At 35.4% G+C, this 24,050-nt stretch overlaps 1 protein-coding gene across 24 annotated transcripts in view; it reads left to right on the top strand.

The window, feature by feature from the left end:
• ADGRL3 (adhesion G protein-coupled receptor L3) overlaps positions 1-24,050 on the top strand; it is a 764,879-nt gene that overhangs the window by 680,529 nt on the left and 60,300 nt on the right. For all 24 annotated transcript variants that reach the window (XM_070395881.1, XM_070395997.1, XM_070396008.1 and 21 more), the window contains 3 exons: positions 963-1,183; positions 12,385-12,451; positions 14,305-14,396. In XM_070395881.1, the coding sequence (XP_070251982.1) occupies positions 963-1,183; positions 12,385-12,451; positions 14,305-14,396 (380 nt within the window). The remainder of the gene's footprint in view (positions 1-962; positions 1,184-12,384; positions 12,452-14,304; positions 14,397-24,050) is intronic.

Here is a 24,050-nt window from a genome sequence, read left to right as displayed (position 1 = left end):
TTAAAAATAGATTAAGTAAATATGTATTTTTTTAAAATAAATAAATAAAAATAACACATGCCAAAGAAAGTAGTTCAAGCAGTTTTGAACTATTGACTGCCTTTTTTGACCAAGCTTGTCTAAACTAACATTTAGTACAATAACAGAAACCTGAGAAAAAAAGCACTTCCGGAATACTATTTTAACCTGATCTAATTTTACACCTATGTAGCATGAATTTCCCAATGGTACCATAGGTCCTTTCTGAAACAAGACAGGGAAGAAATAAATTAGAAGTAATAGTGCCCTAACCGGTTTGGATCAGTGGATAGAGCGTTGGCCTGCGGACTGAAGGGTCCCAGGTTCGATTCTGGTCAAGGGCATGTACCTTGGTTGTGGGCACATCCCCAGTAGGGAGTGTGCAGGAGGCAGCTGAATTGATGTTTCTAACTCTCTATCTCTCTCTTTCTCCCTTCCTCTCTGTAAAATATCAATAAAATATAAAAAAATTAGAAGTAATAGTAATGAATTAATAATCAATTATAAAATGCTATAATTAATTATGCTATTTAATTTTAAGAACTTTTCTCCTTGTTTTTAGTATTTTTCTAGCAATTAAAACATTAGTGCATACACAATTATAGCCAAGAGAAGAAATTTCTGAGGTTTATTTTGAAAACTTTAGATTAATCTCAGCAATAATTATCAGTAGGCTCTTAGAACTTTTCCCTAAATATTATAATCTTTATTATAATGCTAGGCTGTCATCCCCAGCCATTAGTAAAATGTTAACTATAGTTTTCAAAGATAGGTTATATTTCATTAGGTTTTAATATCGGAGTTTTAAGAATCTCACCCAGGTTATTCTTTTGCAGACCTATATTTTCACTGCAGTATTGATAAATATTTATTTTAATTTTATGGCAGTTGCTAATATTTCATTTAGTAGTAATTTGACTCAACCATTTGGTTCCTCTTCCTAGATTGCCTGTGCAGTGTTTGCTGCCCTCTTACACTTCTTCTTCTTGGCCGCCTTCACCTGGATGTTCCTGGAGGGCGTGCAGCTCTACATCATGCTGGTGGAGGTGTTTGAGAGCGAACACTCACGCAGGAAGTACTTCTACCTGGTGGGCTACGGTATGCCCGCGCTCATTGTGGCTGTGTCGGCTGCAGTAGACTACAGGAGTTACGGAACAGATAAAGTGTGAGTTGCTGTTTTCTTTCTTTTTTGGTTTCCTTGTAAATCTACTTGAAATAACAGAATTTTCTTGGAAGCTAAGGTCTTTTTATCAGCTCACAAGAATACATGAAGGAACTGGAGAAGCAAATGGGGATAATTCAATTCATGGTTTGAATTTTTGTAAAAAGAAAAAATAATAGCCCTGAGAATCAGTATGATGCGGTTTTCAAACAGCAGAACTTTTTCAAATGTAAATCATAACCTTGAGTAATTATAAGAAGAGCATTACTTTAAAATTTTTTAGAGCATCGAGACGTTTGTCATGAAGAACTAGCTCTATTAACCTGTGTTTTCAGAGGACAGTGCCGTCCTGATATTGATGGCTTCTCTTCTTCTAGGCATGTCAGTTCTAGTCACTGGAGAGATAATTGTGTCATTAACAGGAAGAAAGACTATGGGAATATAGGGAGTCTACATTTTTCCCTAGGTGGGTATTGGGATATAGTGATGAATTGCATATTCAGTGTAACTTCAAATTGGCGAGAGTTACATGTAGAGATGTCCAGCATAGTGGCAAGGAGCTCAGTGAAAAACAGTTTTGTAATCCACATCAGTTTAACAGTTGGCATCCTGAGCATGAATGAAAATTTCAATAGGAAAAACTTAGAAGTGCGACCAAGATAGATCTCTGATGAATACCCACATTGAGGACCTGGGTTGAGGATTGAAAATTGAAAATAAAAAGAGAAAAGGTGACCAGAGCCTTAGAAAGAAAACCACAAGATCGGGGTCAGGGAAAATGAGAAGTTTCAAGATGGTGTTTCAAAATCATAGTGTTTTATGTCAAAGATAACTCAAATAGGATAAGCAGTGAGGAAAAATCATTTGACCTTTGCAGCAACTATTTTGATAAAGTGCTAAAAGCAGAGGCCAAATTGGAAGGTGTGAAAAGAGATAAGTCAGTAAAAAGTAGTCTTCATAGTATTATCTGCACCCTGAAGAAGTTTGATTGAGAAATAGTGAAAATATTAACTCAGGTGATAATAGTCATAAAGGCTTTTTAAAAATGAAGTCCTAACCTTGTCTAAGGGTGAGAAGCATCATGCTGATAAGAGGAGATTCCTAGACAAAATATCTTATGCCTCATTTATAATATATATATATATATATATATATATATATATATATATATATATATTATATAGGCTGAGTGAAAGGGAAGGTTCTAGAGGGGTAGAAAGGTCTAAGATTGGATATAAGATGAGGAAAAGCTTGATTTAGTACTGAAAGTGTCTTTTCTATTCACCAAGTCTAAGATAATAATTTTACAGATGAAGACAATTAAGGACCAGATAAGTTCATTGCCTTGCCCATAGTTATAGAGCTTGATAGTGGCAGATGTGTGACAAAACAAGTCAAGTTTATTTCCACTAAACTAGGATGTTTTTGAAATAAGATGAACCCTCTCTTCTGAGGTGAATGCGAAGTAAAGAACACACACGGGGTGGGGCAAACGTAGGTTTACAGTTGTGATTCAGCAAAACAGTTTATTCTTGTATTATTATTTATTCTTTATTGTATTATTTTTCATATGAACAACTGTAAACCTACAGTTGCCTCCCACCCTATAAGGTCAGTTTGAAGTGGAAGAACTTTTCTTTTTACCAAGTAGGCAATGCTGATTTTTGCTGAGTGATCAGGTGAGGTCATGTTGACAGGAGATTTGAAAGCTTTGAAATGAACATTACAAAAAATGTGATAAGGAGCCAGTTAGACATTAAGAAAAAGATTTTTAAGCAATAGTGAAGGACCAGGCCAAAACCGGTTTGGCTCAGTGGATAGAGCGTCGGCCTGCGGACTGAAAGGTCCCGGGTTCGATTCTGGTCAAGGGCATGTACCTGGGTTGCAGGCACATCCCCAGTAGGAGATGTGCAGGAGGCAGCTGATCGATGTTTCTCTCTCATCGATGTTTCTAACTCTCTATCTCTCTCCCTTCTTCTCTGTAAAAAATCAATAAAATATATTTTAAAAAAAAGTAGTGAAGGACCAGGTGAAGTTAGATGACATCAATTTTTCAGAAGTTAATAAGCTAAATTTTATGCCTTTTCACCGTCAATCAGCAGCCTGAATATGCTGGTGATAAAGCAGGTCGCTTCTCAGAAGTAAGGATTCTTAAGGAGGGAACAATGAGAAGAGGACTACAGAGTTATTGGGAGCGTAGTTAGAATATATGTTGGTGCAGAGACACCAACAATTCCATTAAAAGAAGACCATTTCACGTCTGTTGAATTTTCTTCTTGGGTACAGTGACAGTCTATAGAAAGCTATTTGTCTAAGTGTAATAGCAATTCTTTTTATACATATTTTTATTGATTTCAGAGAGGCAGGAAGAGGGAGAGAGAGAAAAAAAACACACATCAATGATGAGGGAGAATCATCGATTGGCTGCCCCCTCACACCTCCTACTGGGGATCAAGCCTGCAACCCGGGCAAGTGCCCTTGACCGGAATCAAACCAAGAACGCTTCAGTCTGCAGGCCGAGGTTCTATCCACTGAGCCAAACCAGCCAGGGCAGCAATTCTTTTTTAATTTAACTTTAGATCACAGGATTTTTTTTTTTAAATCACCTTTGTTGATATAATTTACATACTATAAAATTCACTTTTCAATTGTTTTTAGTACATTCGCTGTATTATGTATTCAACATTGCTACCTAATTTTAGAATATTTTCATCACCCCTAAAATAAACCCATTAGCAGTAACTCCCTTTAGGTCATAGAATTTTACCTTTTAATTAACATATTTTCTCTCTAAGATATTAAATTTAACGATATACTTATTTGTCACCGTATACTACTTCAAATATTGTGTTTAAGTCATTCACTTTTGTTCTTTTGTAGTTACTGATTTGCTCTTATTTATATTTTATGTTGATTTTTTTCTCTTTGGATATTTTCAGATTTTCCTGTTGGGGAACTGACTCAACTTGTTTGCTTTGTGTTTTAGTCATTTATTTTGAGATAGATGTCATTTTCTGGATAGTAGGAATCTATCTTTTCTTAGAATCAATAATGTGCAGTCCCTTGTGATTTTGTTAAAGCTTTGGCCATCACTGCTTTAATTTCCTGCACCATAACTGGAAGCCTTCACTTACTGACATTATTACTGTGTGGGAATAGAGGCTAATTTATTTCCCAGGCACTGATTTAAAACAAGCTTTTATAATAGTTCGGGTTCATAATTATGATTTTCCCCAAACCAAAGAAAAGCAAAACAGATAAAGTTAAAAGGGAGGGTAGAGGAAAGAAAAGGGTAGGGAAAATTGCATTAACATTCTATCGCATGCAGGCATAGAACACTTAATGTGTCCATTACACCTTTTAAATAAACTGTCCACAGAAGAACCTTTAGAACACATGGAAACGCTGTTTAACTTCCACCCTGTGGGAACTCATGAAGCCCAGTGTCTGGGCAGTGCTGCTTTGCCCGTTGAGGAAGCAGGTATTGAAAACAGAAACATCATTCCGTCATTTTCATTTACCTGAGGAGCTGAAATGAGCAGATCATGTTCCATCAGGAGTTTAATCAAGAATCTTCCCAAAGAAAGATGTAAGCAAGGAATTTTTACACAACTTGAAGGCCGTCTGCATATATATCTTGTTCCTTATTATTAAATCTGTCTTTGTTGTTCCAGCTTCTGTTCATTTCAAATGGCAGTTTTCACTCCCTGCTTATTCATCTTCGCATGATTTTGTTTTTTATGTAACTCTACTCTCTCGAGGTTTTTGGTTTTTTTGCCAGTGTTCCTATGTGCCACATTGAATTTTTATCACAAATGTGTATACTTCACAATCTTAAATAAGCTGGAATTAGCAAAAATTCAGACACATATTATCAGTCATTTTCTGTATATTTCTCTTAAGGTTAATGATTTTTATGCCTTGAAAGTCTATTTCATTTATTTTTGGAATTTCATTATTATTAATATTTTACTCAGTCTCAACTGCTTAGAATGCATAGAGAAGAAAACTATTCAATATATTACAGTAATCTAAATAATAGATATATCTCCCCTTTTTCTACTCTTAATGTACATAATTGTATTTTGTTATACTGACAGTGAGGGTTTTTTTTCTCTGAGATCTTTAATAATGATAATAGCCTACATTTCTAAAAAGTAGAAAATCATATCAATGGTAGGAGATAAAATTGTTTTTGTAGGTTAAGTTAATATTTTTTGATACAGATAGTGGTAACTATCTTATTCCATTTGGCTGATTGGTTAGGATATGTTTCACTCTGAAATGTTATTAAGGCTGTTGAATTGATTATTATGTACAAAACACATATTCACATACAAATAATACATAATGTGATTTTGAGAAGTTGCATAGTTTGCCATCAATTTGCATTGCTTGTAAGATATTCTTACTATTATTTTCTGCTGTTGCTTAATGAAATATTTTTAGCTGTACTGATATTATTATTGAGAATGTACTCAGAATAACGTTTAATCACAATAATAAGACATTTACAAAATAAGTTTTTTTAAATCCCATAATGTGGATCACAGGTCTAAATCTCACTATTAATAATTGGCATTCCATTTTATTTGTTTGTGTATCTTTATTTTACTTAGTGAATCCACCTAATGTGATACTGTGAGAAGACATAGGCTGGCTTTGACTTTGCAGTAATTCAAACAGGACAGATTTGGAAATTCAGTGCTAAATACTTTCATTGTATGACCTGAAAACTATCAGTTCATTTAGTTACCTCAATATTGCCACAAAATGCAAACAGTTTGAATAGCTAATTTTTTAAAGAAAAATAAATCAAATTTATAGTTTATAGCACTTACCTTGTAATCTAAATATGTAACTGAAAGAGCAGTGGTTAATGTGATGGGTAGATTGGAAAAGGACTGGACATAAGTTCCATGGAAGGGGCATGCTAGAAAGAACTAAGGCCCGGATAATAGCCAAAGAGTTAACATATGGGCTCGAAAATTGGTAAGGGGTTTCTGAAAGATGTCGATTAGGTCATGAACATTTATAACGGATCAGAACATCCTTGAGGACTAAAAGCATAGCCGAGCTCTTAAACACAATTGAAATCAAATTTTATGATCTGAAAAGTGTTATAAATCATCTATTAAGTCAGATTTGTCTCCCCAGCTCACTAACTTAAGAACAGCTCTAAAAAAGGTAGCTCTCAATGTTTCTTTATTTTCACTTCATTATCTAAGTAGCATAGTAATTTGGTAGAAAAGTGATTATTGATTTTTTAAAATACTAGATTATAGTAGTATTCAAGAAAGATCCTAGCCAAGGAACATTGAACTTATCTGCAAGCTGTATGCACAGCTTTATTTAATACATTTCACAATTTCTAAGCACTGCAAGCCACTCATAGAAAAGTATATATTCATTTGGAATATTTCTCTAAGCATATTATTATATGATGTAGAATAGTCTTATAACATTTCATTGATGTGAAACATCTACCTTGTTGATATATTATCACCAGATATCTTCGAATCTAGCTTGCCCAGTTGGAAATAGTACAGATAATGGAGAAATATTATTTATTGACATATATCAAGAAAATAATTCAGTATATATGTGAGGAGTGCAGCTGCCTGTTTCTATGTTGTTTTATTAAAGGCCAACAGCATGTTTTATTTATGTGTAATAGAGATTGAGGTCTTATTGTAACACCATTTTAGCATCTAGGAACCCTATATATAGATGGACATAATACCATCATATATAAGGATTGTTGGTTAGGCATAATTTTCTGTATTAAGAAGTTACACATATGAGAACTGTGTCAGAGAATATCAGGACTGCTGTCTTGTTATTTACATTTAGGTATTGGCCATAAAGTTGAACGTTAATTTAAATCACATGGGACTATCGGAATAATTCCAACATTTACTGTTAACTTCTTACCTTTGTAGTCCACCATAAAAATGTAGGATTATTTTTCTGGAGAAATAATGAAATCCTTGTGTGTGTTTTTTAAAATAACATATTGTGACATGAAGATAACATAATCTATATTTGATGTATAGGAGCTAGTTTTGAATTCTAGGACCCAAAACTGTAGCTGGACCACAAATGCTGGTCTTGACCTACTGCTGATCACACTCTGTTCCTGCATCACTCTGCCAGCCTTTGTTCCAGTTCATGTACTTGTTCACAAAGTATTTCAAGGTGATGCCTGCGTGTGCTGTGAAGAAAATGACATTTAAAAAATTCTTTTAACAGCCCTAGCTGGTTGGGTTCAGTGGACAGAACGTTGGCTTATGGACCAAGGGCTCCCAGATTCTATTCAGCTCAAGGGCACATACCTTAGTTGCAGGCTCCTCCCAGGCCCAGGCTCATGCAGGAGGCAACCAGTTGATGTGTTTCTCTCACATCAACGTTTCTCTCTGTCTTTCCCTCTCTCTTCCACTCTCCCTAAGAAAAAAAAAAAATCAATGCAAAAATATCCTTGGGTGAGGATTAACAAAACTCAAGTAATTTTGCTTCAAGTATGTATCTGTCACTTTTACTCTTCTCTTCCTTCTTTCTGACCCCAATTAGCTTGATTCCCTCTTTTTCTCTCTAAATCTTGCCCTATATATGAGGTACAAATATAGAGATCTGCATCTACTAGAGACAAAAAGATAATGTACTTTACACATCTTATAAACAACCTAATATAATTAAGCATTATAAATTCATTGTCTAATACTAACCAAAAATTGGTTACTGGGTACATTTGATACTCACCAAGGATAGTGTAGTCTGTGATTTAGGGTCCTATAGAAGATGAAACAAATACCATTGTTAATTTACATTACATCAGAAAAACTGGCCATAGTCAGATGTTTACTTTGATGAGTATTTCAAATCATCTTAATGGTACCATATTAAACACGCTAACTTTGAAGAAGGAATGACATTCTGTAACTAGTACCTAAAAGCATTGTAAAACAAATATTTTGGGTAACATTTATATGTATGTAAATGGGGTAATTGACCTAACCATTTTTCTAAACACAGAATCATAAATGATTTATGATAATAAAATGGTGAGATGTAGTTAACTACTAGAAGAGAATAAACTTTAGAAATATGACTTTTTGTTTTGTTTTGAGAAATTAATTTGATTCATTATTTAATTTTTCTCCATTTTGAGTAAATATGAAGGTGATATTTGCAGGATTAGTAATTGACATTTTTATAGATTAATCCAGATATCAACGTCTTTACCATTTAATTTGTAATGAAGTTTATTTATTTTGGAAGGAGAATAACTCTGGAAAAAATAATAATTCTTGTGAATTAGCTCCATTTCTTTAGAGTGCTAAAATAATACACTTGTGTTAATGCAGTAAGAATTCATCATATATATATAATAATATATGCTGCTTCCGTAATTTGAAAAATGCTACAAAAATAATTTTAATGACATCTTTGTATTAGACCACATTTTTTGAAAACTTAAGATTTATGTATATGACAAGTGCTCCTTTGAATTCTGGAATATATCTGGTATCATAAAAAATTTTCTTTTATCAATTGCTTAAAATAAACATGTTATTTCAACTTCAAGTCATCTCGCTTGACATGTACTACTGTGTAAACATAAATTATAGATTATACACATGGCTGAGTTTCTTTTTAAAAAGAAATAGACATCTTAAAAATTAAACAAGAATGGCCTATTAAAGTGAATTATTTAACAAATTAAATGCAACTTAGTGGATAAAGGCAAAATTCAGATAAATCCTATTCTTCAACAGCAGGTCTGTCTGGCCATTTGCAAGCTGGTCTTTATTGTGCTTATAAGTAATTCCTCTAGTTTTCATTTTACTAATCTGGCCTTGTCTTGCCTTAACCAGTGGTTTTTTTTATTGCATCCAAGTGACATTGAATGGCCTGGGCTTATAGAATTCTATGAAATGGGATATATGTGCCCAGGCATGTAACATACACCTCAGTGTTACATAACATACAGGTAATATACACCTCCTTCGCATAGGGAATCATACAAACTGTTAAGGTAGTTAATAGGAAAGAGAGGAAATACAGAAAGCTTTGAGAAAGCCAGCGTGTGGCCAAGAACAACAGCAGGTGTGGCCATATGGCAATCAAATTAGAAAAGGGATCCTGGCCACACTGCCTTTCAGAAGATAGTGAAGCCCAGGCAGCGCTCAGGGAAGGACGATTTACTCAATGCATTCAAAGTGTTTCATATTGCCTCGTCCACTGCTCGATTCCAAAGGGAATTTAAACCTATCGTAGCAAATAGATGTTGAAGAATATTCTTAAAGGATAAAAATAACAACTTCTAAAGTGATTTCACTTCCACATTTAGAGATCACTATGCCAAAAGCATATAAATTTCCAGATAAAGCATTTGCTAAGCTGAGACTGTTTTTTTAAAAAAAGTAAAGCATTATAATGATAACATTTAATTAGTTGATTAAAATTTACAATATTTCATATTAAGAAAACATTTAGTGAGATTATTTATAATTTGAAATTCCCTACTTAGGCCAAGATACTCTGTAATAATGTAACTTAATTTTTTTTCCTAAAAAGTTGTTAAACTTCAGAATAACTTTTTCAGAAGTTCTTGAAACATTTTCCTTTAGAAAGAATTGGCTGAAAATGTGTTTTAGTTCTCAGATTAGGTGTCAAAAACTTGTTCTACCTACAAAAGACAGGGTCTGTACCAGGTACAATTGACATTCATTCTTAAATGTAACATTAGCATTGTACCATGTTATAATTTCAGCAACATTCCTGGTGTGTATATGTGTGGGTTTTCTAATCTGGGAAAAGGTCCATGCCTTATGCCTTGTCCTCTATTGTTCTTATCTTGAGGTGAAAAAAAAAACGGTCTTTGTTGAGAACTTAGGGACCCATAAATATTCCCCCTCCTGCCTCCCCGCTGCCTGTACACACCTTTATTAGGGTGGTAACAAACCAGCTTCTATCAGAATGAAGACAGTGTTCATATTTCAGCCTTACATTCTCTGGTTTGTTTCTGCTCATTGGCAGCACCACACTCTTATTTTCTGTGGCCCAATTTGTTGAGCAACAGCACAACAAAAGATTACCAATTACTCAAAGAAAATAATGGCTGATAGTTTAAGTATTGATTGTTTCCCTAATAGTGTTTTTTCAAATAGGATTATTATGTCTATTTTAAATAGAGAAATGATCTGTCTGTGTAAAAACATGAACTTGTAGTCAGTTTCTTATTGGAGTATAAATATTATACTTCTATTAAAATTAGATTACATATATTTAACTTAATAGAAGGTGGCTATATTTTATTATTTTGAAATTGATTTTTTCAGGGAATATGGGTATTATATTTTTTTTTTGCTTAAAAATGTAGCTTTGAATCTTTTATAAATTTAAAAGTCCAGAAAAAAATGTTCTTAAAATATATTTTTATTGATTTCAGAGAGGAAAGGAGAGGGAGAGAGAGAGAGAAACATCAGTGATGAGAGAGAATCATTGATTGAATGCTTCCTGCACACCCCCCACTGGGGATCGAGCCCGCAACCCGGGCATGTGCCCTGACCAGGAATCAAACCGTGACCTCCTGGGTTCCTAGGTTGACACTCAACCACTTAGCCACACTGTCTGGGCCTCTGTCACTCAGATGTTAAAACTATTAGAATTTTGGCACATTGCTTTCAGGAATTATTAAAATAAAACATATGGCTAAAGTCCCTTTGGTCCACTTCTATCTAATCCTCTCTACTCTCATGTGAGAGGCAGCTACTAAATGAGTTTGGTTATTTTTTCTCCCTTCAATTAAAAGAATATTACATACATATATGTATCTGTCAAAAATGTATTACTTTAGGCATGTATATATACATTTCAAAGCTATGTGGTATAAATTATTCATGTTACTTTTTCAATTCAATTTAAGGACTTGAATGCATGCATATGAGCATAACCAATGGACACAGATGGGGGATGGGAATGAGGGCTTGTGCTGGGGGTTGGGGGCAGCCGGGGAGAGGTCAATGGGGGACAAAGGAGACTTATGTAATACATTAAACAATAAAGAACTTAAATTTAAAAAAATTATTATCGTGACCTATCCTATTGATATAAAGAGCTATGTCTTCCCTTTTAACTGTTTTGTAACATTGCATCATATGAATTAAAAATATTTTATTTACCTACTCCTCTATTGATGGACATTTACAAATTCCTTTCTTCATAGCTTTTCTTAGTATTCCATTATTCCTGAGATTTAAATAACATTTTTATTTAAAAAAAAAAAAAACCAAACCCACACTATATTTACATACTTCAGACTTGCAGTTTTAGACCACTTAGCAAATCACTCTTTAATAGTTTCAACTGGAGCTATTTTATTTTTAAATCATGGCTCAAATATAGAAAAATGGCAAATAATTCACGATATGATTTTTAACATCAAATGTAATTTGTTCAAAATTTACATTAATCTTTCTCATAGCTAGTCACTTCCATTTTGTCTTCCTGTCATCCTGGCGAATGAAAATGTAATTTCCCAGAGGCTTTACGAATTGGGGGAGTATTAAATGTAGCTGAAATTAAGTGATTAATAATTTACTTTTGGGTCATGAATCAACTTCATGGGATGCTAAGGATCATTTGCAACCCCAGAAGCACTAGCAGTAACAATGCACTTTTGAAGATTCAAGAACTCTCAAAGGTTGGCTGCCCAACCTAATTAAACTTCAATCTTCTGATACCAATTTTATTTCTCCTTTGTACAGAATTTCCTGAGATCTTCTTGACAGGAAAATGTCACTTTGCCTGACAGCTGATAGACAGGTTATGTAGCACCATAATTGAAGAGAAAAGGATAGCTTAAGGCTACTCGATTTAAAGACTATGTGTATGGCTCTTTCTTTTTCTTTTTCCTTTTTTTTTTTCATTTTTTTAAGGTTTCTATGACAGACAAAAGGCCTTAGCAAATAAGCCCAGTGCCATTTTTTCTGCTTCCTCCAGGGGTAATTATCTTACTCCATCAATAGTGCTGTCAGAAATTGGGCACGTAATTCAGCATTTAAATGAACAAGCAATGTAATATTTCCTGTCTCCCAGTGGAATGCTGTGCAGCTCACATTCTTCTCTGTCACTCGCTCACTCTTGATGTATGTCCCATACCCAGTCCTTGAATGCCTTCTCTCCCTTGTGTTTCATTGCAGATGTTGGCTCCGACTTGACACCTACTTCATTTGGAGTTTTATAGGACCAGCAACCTTGATAATTATGGTAAGAACTCTTAATTAACTATGTGTTTTCCAGGTCAAGAAATGAAATTGTTACTATCCCTATACTGACTATCTTTAATTTACATAGATTAATTTGGGGAAAGCCTGTACTTATTTGACCCCATAAACTCAAGCAATTAGACACTCATTATAGTCTACTTTTCTACTTGTAAAATGCTTAATCAAAACCATTGCGAGAAGAAAACATGCATTTTCTTTTTTTTTTTTAATATATTTTATTGATTTTTTACAGAGAGGAAGGGTGAGAGATAGAGAGTTAGAAACATCGATGAGAGAGAAACATCGATCAGCTGCCTCCCGCACACTCCCCACCAGAGACGTGCCCACAACCAAGGTACATGCCCCTGACCGGAATCGAACCCGGGACCCCTCAGTCCATAGGCCGACGCTCTATCCACTGAGCCAAACCGGTCACGGCGAAAGCATGCATTTTCAAGTTTATGTACTGCTATGGTTCCTGAGAAGCCTGATCTAACATAATCCATTTGGTTTTGTAGATTTTGAATAGTGATGACTTTAAGTTTGACCAACGTTACATCTTCATTCATTTTCATTTGGATAATTTGAATTATGAATGGAACCAGAAATTAGAAAGTGGCAAAATATCTTACTATTCCTTATAGTTTTTTTTAAATATATAAATCTTGGAAACTTTAGAATTTAAAATGATTTTATATAAAAATGCCACAAACAAGCATTCCACGGTCATACCTTCTCTTTTTTATTTTAGATGCATAATATCTTGATTTCAAATAGAAATTATTTCTCCTCAGTTAGATATAATTGTTAGAATCATTTACAAACTTAACAATTTAAAATAAAAAGTTGCTATCTGTTTCTTGAAAAAAAAAATAGCCTTTTGACTTTTAATAAAGTCTCAGTCTACAACTCATTTTCTGAAATCCTTTGGGCCAGGTATATTTTGAAATTCAGACATTTTTTAAACGTTATCAAGGTTATATGGTACCTGTATTGCATATTATATATTATCCCTAGTGGGAAATAAGCAGTTGCTCCAAATCAAACATAGCATCCAGTACTCACAGTAGGGAGTAGGCAAGACTCTGAAACCAAACAGCGGTAATTCAGCAGAAAAAAAATTATAGGAAAACTAAGATCAAATAGAATAAAGACATGAAGATCCTTATGTCCATTCACATCAGGTTCTCCCACCAAATGGGTTCTGTTGAGGCTAGGCTTTTTGCTTACCCAATGAATTTTTTAAACTTTTACTTTCCAGACTTTTTGAATTCAATAAAAGATCATAACCCCGTATTATTCAGAAAAGAACTTCTTAGACGTGGGGCTTAGAATTGGATTTTCCTAGTCCCACCAATCCCAAGTTCTGAAATATATAAGCAAATCAGGTGATCAAGGACAATTTGACATGTGGTTTTCTATACAGTTTATGTATATATGATATATAGAATTTACACTGGAGCTTTTTGTTTCGTGTTGTTTTAAATCATATGCTCTCTCTCTGGCTCCAGTAATTTAACACCCTCTTTGAAGGTTCCTACTACGTTAAGCCTAGTTGGTTTTAATATCAGAATTTAACCAGAATTTTCTAATTTTTTTTATCTGGTGGTTCAAAAACAGATCGATTTTAGTATTTGTGTGTAGTTGGCATAACAGTGCTTTGTACCTCCTTGGTATTCCAATCCCCAAACTGGCTTCTTGCCTTTACTAAAATACTAAGCAATCATCTACAATCCAATTCCTTTAAAAGTGTAGTGAGAGCTAATTTCCCAGAGCAACTCATCTGTTATTTTGAATAGACGTACTTCTTTTCTAGTCCAGTTGTGCTACATAACAGTACCTTTTACATTCCAGCTTAATGTAATCTTCCTTGGAATTGCTTTATATAAAATGTTTCATCATACTGCCATTCTGAAACCTGAATCGGGCTGTCTTGATAATATCAAGTAAGTGATTTTTCTCTTTGTTTCTTTAGGCTGCCTTGCTTTGCTACACTAAATTCCCCTTGCTTTTAATTGCACTGAAATCTTACGACAAAATGACGAAAATCAGTGTGTTGTTTTTGCTGAATAAGATCGTTTATTGACTATTAAGGTAACTTGATCTGCCTGAAAATGAGTATAATGAAGCTCTGTCTTCAAAGAAACTATCCCCCCACCCCCCCCCCCCCCCAAGCTCTGACTTACAACATAAGATTTCAATATATACATTTATTTATTTTGTTCTGAAGGCAGCTATGAAGTTTCTGGATCCAGGCAGACTATTATTTCACTTAGAGCAATAAGCACATCCCTTCTTAGCATTCCATGCCCCCTTCAAAGCAACGTGAAGAGAGGCAGATGGTGGCCTCTGCCAGTAGCAGAAGGGAGAAGAGCCCCTGGTTAGCAACCTGGGCATTTACATAGGAGCTGTTAGACATGCTCTCCTCCTCTCCTGAGAGAGGAAGAGAAGCCTCAGCTTCCTAATGTAAAACCCTTTGGAATATAAATCTATGGCCTTGGGCTTAAACACCCCCCAGCCCCATCCTTTGAAATGTTAACGTCTTTACCTCCTGGGAGGTAAATCCTCCCAGATGCCTCTCACTATCTGTTCAGTCACTCAGTCATCTTCTAACTTCCCAGGTTTGACTTTTAACCCAAATTCCACTTTTCTATGTTCAGAAAACCCTAGCCATGCAGAGATAGGAAAATATTCCTGGTACTTTCCACACTAGTAGTACTTCCTTTATATAAAGAAGCAGATTTACATTTTCTGAAAAGAAATGTGGTTCCTCTGTATAACCCAAAAAGGTATCTTGTTCCTTTAGAGTCTATGACATAAGACAGGAATGTTAGATGTACTTTAGTCATTAATATATATGACGTATTAAATTGCGTTTGTATATAATTTGCCTATATGTTCACTTGGTTAAATGTTTATATTTAAATGAATGTACTTTCAGAGGTTTCCTGAGGTTACTAGTAATGTTCAGGTGCTACCGACATTCTCCTGGAACTACCTCAGCTAGCAACTGTGTCACCCATTCTCCATCTTCCTACATTGAGTGCCTAACCATAGTTCCTTGCCCATAATAGAACCTCACTGAATGTTTACAGAATAAATGAACACTTGAAAGACTTTAGTGAAAGGTGTAATGACATTAAATGGTTACTTTTGTTGAAGCAATAATCTGTCTAAATTAGTTGAAAAGGATAGCTAAATAATTAGCACTCCGGTGTGGGGTGAATTTCCCGCCAAAATATAAGATGGCGCGGGCAATTATTTAGGTTTCCCGCGCAAAATCAGGGATTTTTATGATACCTATTACCCCAATGGGTATGAAACGGTTCGCATACGCAGGTAGGTATCTTTGTGAACGGCAAACAAACAAATATTTGGTAATACGCAGTTACAATCGGCCCGAGTTTACACGTTTCCCGCACTCCACCGCAAATCTATATGAACCGAGTTAAGACGGCTCCCGCGGAGTACGCGCAATTCACGCGAGCCGACTTAACTCGTTTCCCCCACTCCAAGTGTTAGAAAATCATAATATATACCAGAGCAAACTAGGAATTATCTACTGTAAGCAATAGTCTTATGTAAGTCTTAATATTACTTAGTTGAGATAATAGTCATTATGTTGTTGATTTATGTACAATTAGACTACCCTTCTAAAATGTAGTGTTAATTCCTTGAACTATTTCATCCTGATAAAATTGAATGTGGGTAAATTAAATAAAATATGTTTTCCTTATCATATCATACTTTTACTCACCTTAGTATAAATTACAACATCTTTATATCTGTTATTCTGTAGAATAAAACAATATACTAGTAATACTTTATCTTTTATTATTTTTTAAAAGTATTACCATAAAAAAAACAAAAAATGCATTGATATTTATGTAATAGCTTTTAACAGGTTAAAAATCAGTACAAGGTCATGTACTTACAATAATCACATATTTTTTATAGATCAGTTGTACTCTCATTATTCACATGTGTTCCTTTAGGTAAAATATGGATCAAATCTTTATGATATTACTCTTTTAAAAAAATAAAAGTAAAGGGAAGAATTACATTTAATGGCACTGATGGCATCAAGATTTATATTGCTAAGTAAAGCCTTAAATAAGAATACCTCGATTAGAATTCTATCCAAACTGTGTCATACTTTGGAAAGTTTATTTAACCTTCCTGAGCCTTCCTGTCCTATTTAAAATGGGCATCATAATGAAGCATACCCAAACATCACATGAGCAGAGGAATATAATCAGCCTTTGATGATGCCTTTTAAAAAGTCAATAAAGCAAAGAGAAATTGGGTAGCTTGTTAGAAAGGCTATGGCAGGTGGTTTTAAGATGGAAGAAACATCAACATGGATATGCTAATGGGAAAGAACAAAGAACTGAGTGGTCTGAAATATAAGAAAGCGGGTTGTTGTTAGAGCTGTGACTTGAGGGATTGTAGGGAATGAGAACTGGAGCAGTGGTCCCGCAGTTCCGCTGCATTAGATTTCATGAGGACATGGTGCCAGAGTTACCTGAAGCCAGGGAGGAGGACCCTTTCCACTGAGACTGGATGAAATAGGTAATAAGTGTGATGTCGACCTGTGGTGGGACCAGAGAAGGTCAGTAAATTGAGGGATTTCTGGCTATTCTCCTCTATGAAGTAGGAAAGATGGTCATCTTCAGGATATAAGGGACTATGGAAGAGAGATAATAAGAAAATATTTCTTAGAACTTTCCAGAAGCTAAAGGATGTTTCATTTTTATTTAAAATATATTAACTATTTAAGAATTGCTTATAAAGAAATCAGCAGGGCATAATTAATACGGAAAAGATAGAAGAGTTTAAGAAAAGTAATAATGATTTTGAACATTAAGCAAAATGCAAAATCTGGAAATTGATTTTTTTTTTTAAAGTAAGGATTTATATTTGTAAATGGTATGTTTGATGTGAGACTATTTATTTTAAAGGTATAAATAAACATTATTCATCTGAAAAGTATTTTTTTAGTACATGGGTGATAGCATAAAAGTTAATAATGTTTACTTGCTTTTGATTTTTGTAATTTTATTAAGTGATGAATAAGATCATTTTGTTTAGTTTATTAAGAGCAAAGAATACCTATTAGGCCTTGTCAAAGTTGTTATCTTTCTAAAACAGTTCCTTCATTTATCAACTCTTTATTGCTTTTATTATACATGTTATTTCACACCTAGATATTATCTCCTTTACCTAATTCACTGCCAACATTTCCTTTTAGGCCACCATCAACTTCTACAGAGCCACTGCTCTAGTCGCCTAACTTTTCCCCATATTGTTTCTTGCCCCTGCCTTGATCAGCTAGAGTGATTTCTTGAAAAGTTTAAATCTGACCATGCAACTTTCTTGGGCAAAACTCTTTAATGGCTTCCTGTTATTCTTACATGAAAGTCCAGACCCTCTACCATGGCCCACTAAGCGTTCCCTATCTGGTTGCCCCTTTCTTTCTTCAGCTGCTTTTTAAGCCGCGTGCCCCTCTGGCCATTCTAGATGTGTTCTCTTTGGCTTCAGGATTTATCCCTGATGTGTTTCTCCAAATGTTCTCTTCCCAAACACTGTGCCTGCCTGACTTCAATTTACCTTAATTTAATTATTATTTTAAAAACTAATTTAATTACTTTTTAATTCTAAATTTACTTCACTGTCATCATAATAAACGCATTTTGATGTTAAGTATAGAACATTTATTTGGCATGCTCATTACTATACTAAAACTATACTCTGGAAAAAATTAATAAACAAATAGGGTGAGTTAGGTAATGTGATTAAAAAGGAAATGAGGTATGCCAATTTCCTAATTTCACTAAAAAAGTAATTAAAATTAAACACTACATTTCTACTTGATGTTTGTTTATTTGTCCTTTGTCTCTTTTTTTTATCAAACTAGGTAATTATATTTGGAAGAATAAAATAATTCCAATCATTTGAATTTTTGGTTGAATTTCTGACTAGTTGAAATTGGAGCTTAGAGTAATCACAGCAAAAATCTAACTTAATTTTGAAAAATCTATATGTAAATATGAATAAAACAACGACTGACTTGTTATCAAAATGAACTGATAGTATCACTGAAGTGTTACGATATATAAACTTTAATTCTTGAGGAGCAGTTAGGGCATTCTTGAAATTTACCTTCAAAATAAAAATTGACATTTCTGTAGTTATCAACTACATCTACTCTTGGAAAATATATCTAATAATATCACAAGTGTTTTTGAAGAATAAAAAATAATAATAAAGGTTTTTAGAGCTAAGAAAGAAAATTGGTGCCTATATGGAGGGACAAGGAATCTACTAGACTTGCCTCCTCTGTACCTCTCCCTTTGCTTTTTCCCGTGGACTGACTTCTGTATCCAGACCTCTGATTTTGGCCTGGTCATGTTTTCCTTTGATTTCTGGTCTCCCCTCCTAACTTAGGTTTTACCTGAGTGATGGGTCAGCAAACACATTGTCACATGATTGAAAGAAACACCTTTCACTTTCCTTCTTTCTTCCCTGGGCTCTTATTTGCTATTGGAAGACATTAGAGAGGAGGAATAACTTTAGTGTCAGACACACTTGGGTTTGAATTTCTGTTCAGTTTTGTAATGATTATATGACCTTGCAAGTTACATCATGGCTCGCAGTCTCAGTATCTCTTCTGAATTGGGAATAATTGTATCTACTTAATTAGAGTTTTGCAATAATTAAATATGATCATATGTGTAAAGCATACAGCATGCAATCTAGTGCCTGGATAGGATGGTTTCATTATTTTTAACCACTCTATGTGGAAATATAGTGCTTGCTGCCTTTGCTCTTTGTGCTTTGCATCATGAAATTTGTTCAACTCCTTATCAAAATCCCATTAAAATTTGACTGGCTCTGCTTACCATATGGCATCATTAAGAATATGCATGACATGAATCTTTTTTTTTATTAAAGCCAAATTTATGGTATTATGAAAAATTGGCTCCAGGCGTGAAATACTCACTTGATTAATAAATAGCAAGTTCTGTAGTTAGTTATGAAGAAAAAAAAAAGAAAAAGAAGTGTCCTCGATGAACTTGGATACCTACAGGATGAAAAGAGTTCTAAGATAGCTTCTGAATACCTTCAGGAATGAATAGGAAATGTTTCAGCTTACCAGTGTCCATAATAACTTGTTCTGTTCCTCTGGAAGCTAAGTTTTATTTTGAGGACTGTGTCTAAATATTGGTAGAAATAGTTAAGTCAGAATTACATTCAGCTTGACTAGTATTACATTAGTCCCTTACAAAGTTAAGGGGGGTAGGGTTTTAAATATAAAGGCAGAAAAGCAAATTGATATGATCTTGAAAACTGCAACAATCTCCCAAGAATATTTTAATATTTCTACTTTATGTGAATATGATTATAATTGTTGTACATTATATATAAGTACTTATTATAATATTTTAATATATAGCCTGCTTTTCACAATGTATCATCTTTATACTGCAGTCAGAGTAATCCTATATAATAAAGATATAATATGCAAATGGTCGTTACGCCATGAAGCGTAATGACTGACCGAGTCAAGACCAGATCAGCAGGAAGGTGGAGCAGTGAGCTACAAGCAGGCAGCAGAGAGCTAGCTACAGGAGGGGGCAGGGCAGCAAGCTATGAGGAGAGGCAGGGGGAGCTGCAGGAGGGCGGCAGCGAGCTACTGGCACACGGGGATTCATGCGCAGGGCTACTAGTATCCTAATAAGAGTGTGAACGTTTATGAGAAAAATACATCTAGTTCTAAGTTGTATTTAATAAAAATATTCATCCACTTCAAAGTTTTCTAGATTAATTTTGACAAAAATATTTTAATACTGTCTTGGTTTTTTTTCAAAATATTAGGTAGTAATATAAAATTTTGAAATATTAATTTCCATTTTTAAAAGGAAGTTCAATATAGTCTGTATAATCCATGCAGAGTTTTAAAAATATAGCTTACATTTCCATTCAGTTGATTATATAATACTTTACCTCTCATCACCAAAACTCTAAATTCAAATGAAAATTTCACAGATTTCAAATTATTTTATATACTATAGGCTTTGTGCACTGAAGGGATCCCTCAGCCTGGCCTGCACCCTCTCTCAGTCCAGGACCCCTTGGGGGATGTCCGCCTACCAGCTTAGGCCTGATCCCAGGCCTAAGACATCCCTCTCATATTTAGAAATCCCTCTCACAGTTTGGGACTCTCACAGCCCAGGACCCCTCGGTCCTTACCACCTGCCTGCAGCAGATGCAGGAGAGGCTCCCGCCACCACTGTTGTGCTCGCCACCTGAGAGCCTGGCTATTGGCTGAGTGGCACTCCCCCTGTGAGAGAGCACTGACCACTAGGGGGCAGCACCTGCATTGAGCGTCTGCCCCCTGGTGGTCAGTGTGCATCATAGTGACCAGTCATTCCGCTCGTCGTTCCGCTGTTGGGTCGATTTGCATACTAGGGTTTTATTATATAGGATAGATAAAATAATCCTATATAATAAAAGGATAATATGCAAAAAGACGGAACAGCGGAACGACTGGTCGTTATGACGCACACTGACCACCAGGGGGAAGATGCTCAACACAGGAGCTGCCCCCTGGTGGTCAGTGCGCTCCCACAGGGGGAGCGCTGTTCAGCCACAAACCAGGCTCACGGCTGGCAAGCACAGCGACCTGTCTCCGGCGCAGCGCTACGGATGTCCGACTGACAGCTTAGGCCCACTCAGTTGGACATCCTCTGAGAGTTCCCGGATTGCGGAAGGGCACAGGCCAGGCTGAGGGGACCCCCCCCTCCCCCAAGTGCACAAATGTCGTGAACCGGCTTCTAGTGTTTAATAATGAAAATGAATATTATCTGTCTGTTATCTCATTTTCTCCAGTCTTCTTCCATTTCCCTGGTCTGTGGGTAAATATCACTGGAAATATGCCATAGCTTTTATCATAAATGATCCAGGTGTATTTGAGGTGTAATATAATCCAGACAGCACTTTTTGAAGCTCTGTGTGTTGTTATGACATCATTACGTTTGCTTCAAACAAGTTAAGATCTTTTTTAGGTAATAGTTAGTCCTATGCTGATTAACTTAATTTCAACATTTAACAATCATTTTATTTGGAAGATAAATTCTAGTTATTGATTCACAAATCTGAGAATTCTGCAAGTGTTGTTAAAAATCTCATTGTATCATGCTATTTAGTTTGTAGTTCTAAGTTTTCTCAAATATAAAAGGGGTGATCTCTTTTTTTTAGGCTTTTTCTTTAAAATGCATCCAAATCCTCATATAACCTTTCTAGAAACCAGGTGTTTTATGTATCACTGTATTCAATGTACTTCATACAGTAGGAGATGACATTGGAAAAACAAGTTAGAAGGATGACTGTCACAGCACACTGGAATTGTTGTGCATTGTACCTTAAGATCAAATAATTGTTTTACTTTTCACAACATAATTAGGTTTATATCAGGTTTAGGAGAATCAATTTTCATCTAAGATTGAGAAAGGCTAAAACAATACCTAGAGGAAAAATAATTTTTCTTTATAATAAAAACAAAACAAACCAGCAGCTCCTTCATTCTATATATGTGGCTTGGTCTCAGATTTCCTTATATTCTACAAAAAATGCACATTCAGACTTTGGGAAAGCTTGATAATCAGAACTTTTTATGAAACCAACATTTCTTAAGTAATTGTACACACAACAGCAGAATTAACCTAAATTAACTGTTCATAAGACTCTAGTTTTTTCAATTTGCATATTACCTCTTTATTATATAGAATAATAAAACCCTAATATGCAAATCAACTGAACAGTGGAACGACTAAACGGCAGAATGACTGGTTGTTATGATGCACACTGACCACCAGGGGGCAGACACTCAATGCAGGAGCTGTCCCCTGGTGGTCAGTGCACTCCCACAGGGGGAGCATCGCTCAACCAGAAGCCGGACTCACAGCTGGCAAGTGCAGAGGCGGTGGCAGGAGCCTCTCCTGCCTCTGCAGCAGCGCTAAGGAGCAGCAAGCCAAGTGGTAAGAAGCAAGCAGGCAGGAAGTTAGGAGCGAGGGGTCTTGGATTGCAAGAGGGATGTCCGACTGCCCAATCGGGCCTAAACCGGCAGTTGGACATCCCCCGAGGGGTCCGGGATTACGAGAGGGTGCAGGCTGAGCTGAGGGATCCCCTCCCCCTCATAAATTTCATGCATTGGGCCTCTAGTTTTCTATAATGGCACATTTTCACATTCTGTTTTTTTTTTAATTTGTCATTGTGATATATTTTCTTTTAAAACATAAAACAGAGTAAGATGATTGAAAAAGTACTAATAGTTAAAGTGGTATACAGGATCACAGACCAAATGTGGATGCAAAATATTGAGACAGTGATTTTTCAGCCAGACTGTTTCTTTCACTAGTCACTAGAATGTATGTTTCTGTTAAGATGAACCCCTATATTCATAGCAGCACAATTTACAGTAGCTACGATTTGGAAACAGCCTAAATGCCCATCAGCAGATGAATGGATTAGAAAATTGTGGTACATTTACACAATGGAATACTACGCTGCTATAAAAAAGAAGGAATTCTTACCATTTACAACAGCATGGATGGAACTGGAGAGTATTATGCTAAGTGAAATAAGCCAGTCAGTGAAAGATAAATACCAGATGTCTCACTCATTTGTGGAATATAAAGAACATTATAAACTGTTGAACAAAAATAGATAGAGGCAAAGAAGCATTGAACAGACTGTCAAACTACAGCGGGAAGGTAGGGGAGGGTTGTCGGGGGTAAGAGAGCAACTGAAGAACTTGTATACATGCATATAAGCACAACCAACAGACACGGGGGTAGGGGGGGAGGTCAATGGGGAAAATAAAAGGAGACATATGTACTACTATTTGTAATACCTTAAACAAGAAAATAAAATAAAATAAATAACAACTAAAATAATAAAATAAATAAATAAATAAAATAATGTACCCAGTTGTATCATCATGGCTATGAAAGAATTCAGAGCCAAGACCCAAACTGTAAGAGAACATTTATTTGGTAAATCATAGAGGAAGAAAAAGTAATTCCTAGAATAAATGGGTATAGGAAACAAGTTATAGAGTTAAAGGAAGGGCCCTTGGAGCTTGGGAGTGAGGAAGGTAATGGTAATGTGCCTGGGGCACGGAGGGGGAAGGGTAAGTGAAAGGAATGGGCATGCTCCTGGGAGGGAGAGCACACTGGGCCCTCCACCCTAAGGGTTTTTAGGGTGGAGATTTTAGGGGAGGTCCCAGAGGAAGATCTCAATAGAATATTCAGTAGCTTTCTAGGTGTGTCCTTTCAGGGCCTAGGTCTCCACTGATTGATTGGCTGGCACCAGGGCAGGGCGTCATTCTTCTTCTTCTTTTTTAAATATATATTTTTATTGATTTCAGAGAGGAAGGGAGAAGGAGAAAGATACATCAATGATTTGAGAAAATCATTGATTGGCTGCCTTCTGCATGCCCTCTACTGGGGATCAAGCCTGTAATCTCGGCATATGCCCTGATTAGGAATCAACCATGACCTTCTGGTTCATGGGTAGACTCTCAACTACAGAGCACA

The sequence above is a fragment of the Myotis yumanensis genome, unplaced genomic scaffold, assembly GCF_028538775.1.
Source record: "Myotis yumanensis isolate MYYU_CA2020_CCGP unplaced genomic scaffold, mMyoYum1.0.hap1 SCAF_1, whole genome shotgun sequence".
NCBI lineage: Eukaryota > Metazoa > Chordata > Mammalia > Chiroptera > Vespertilionidae > Myotis > Myotis yumanensis.
This window is presented reverse-complemented; position numbering and strand designations above follow the sequence as displayed.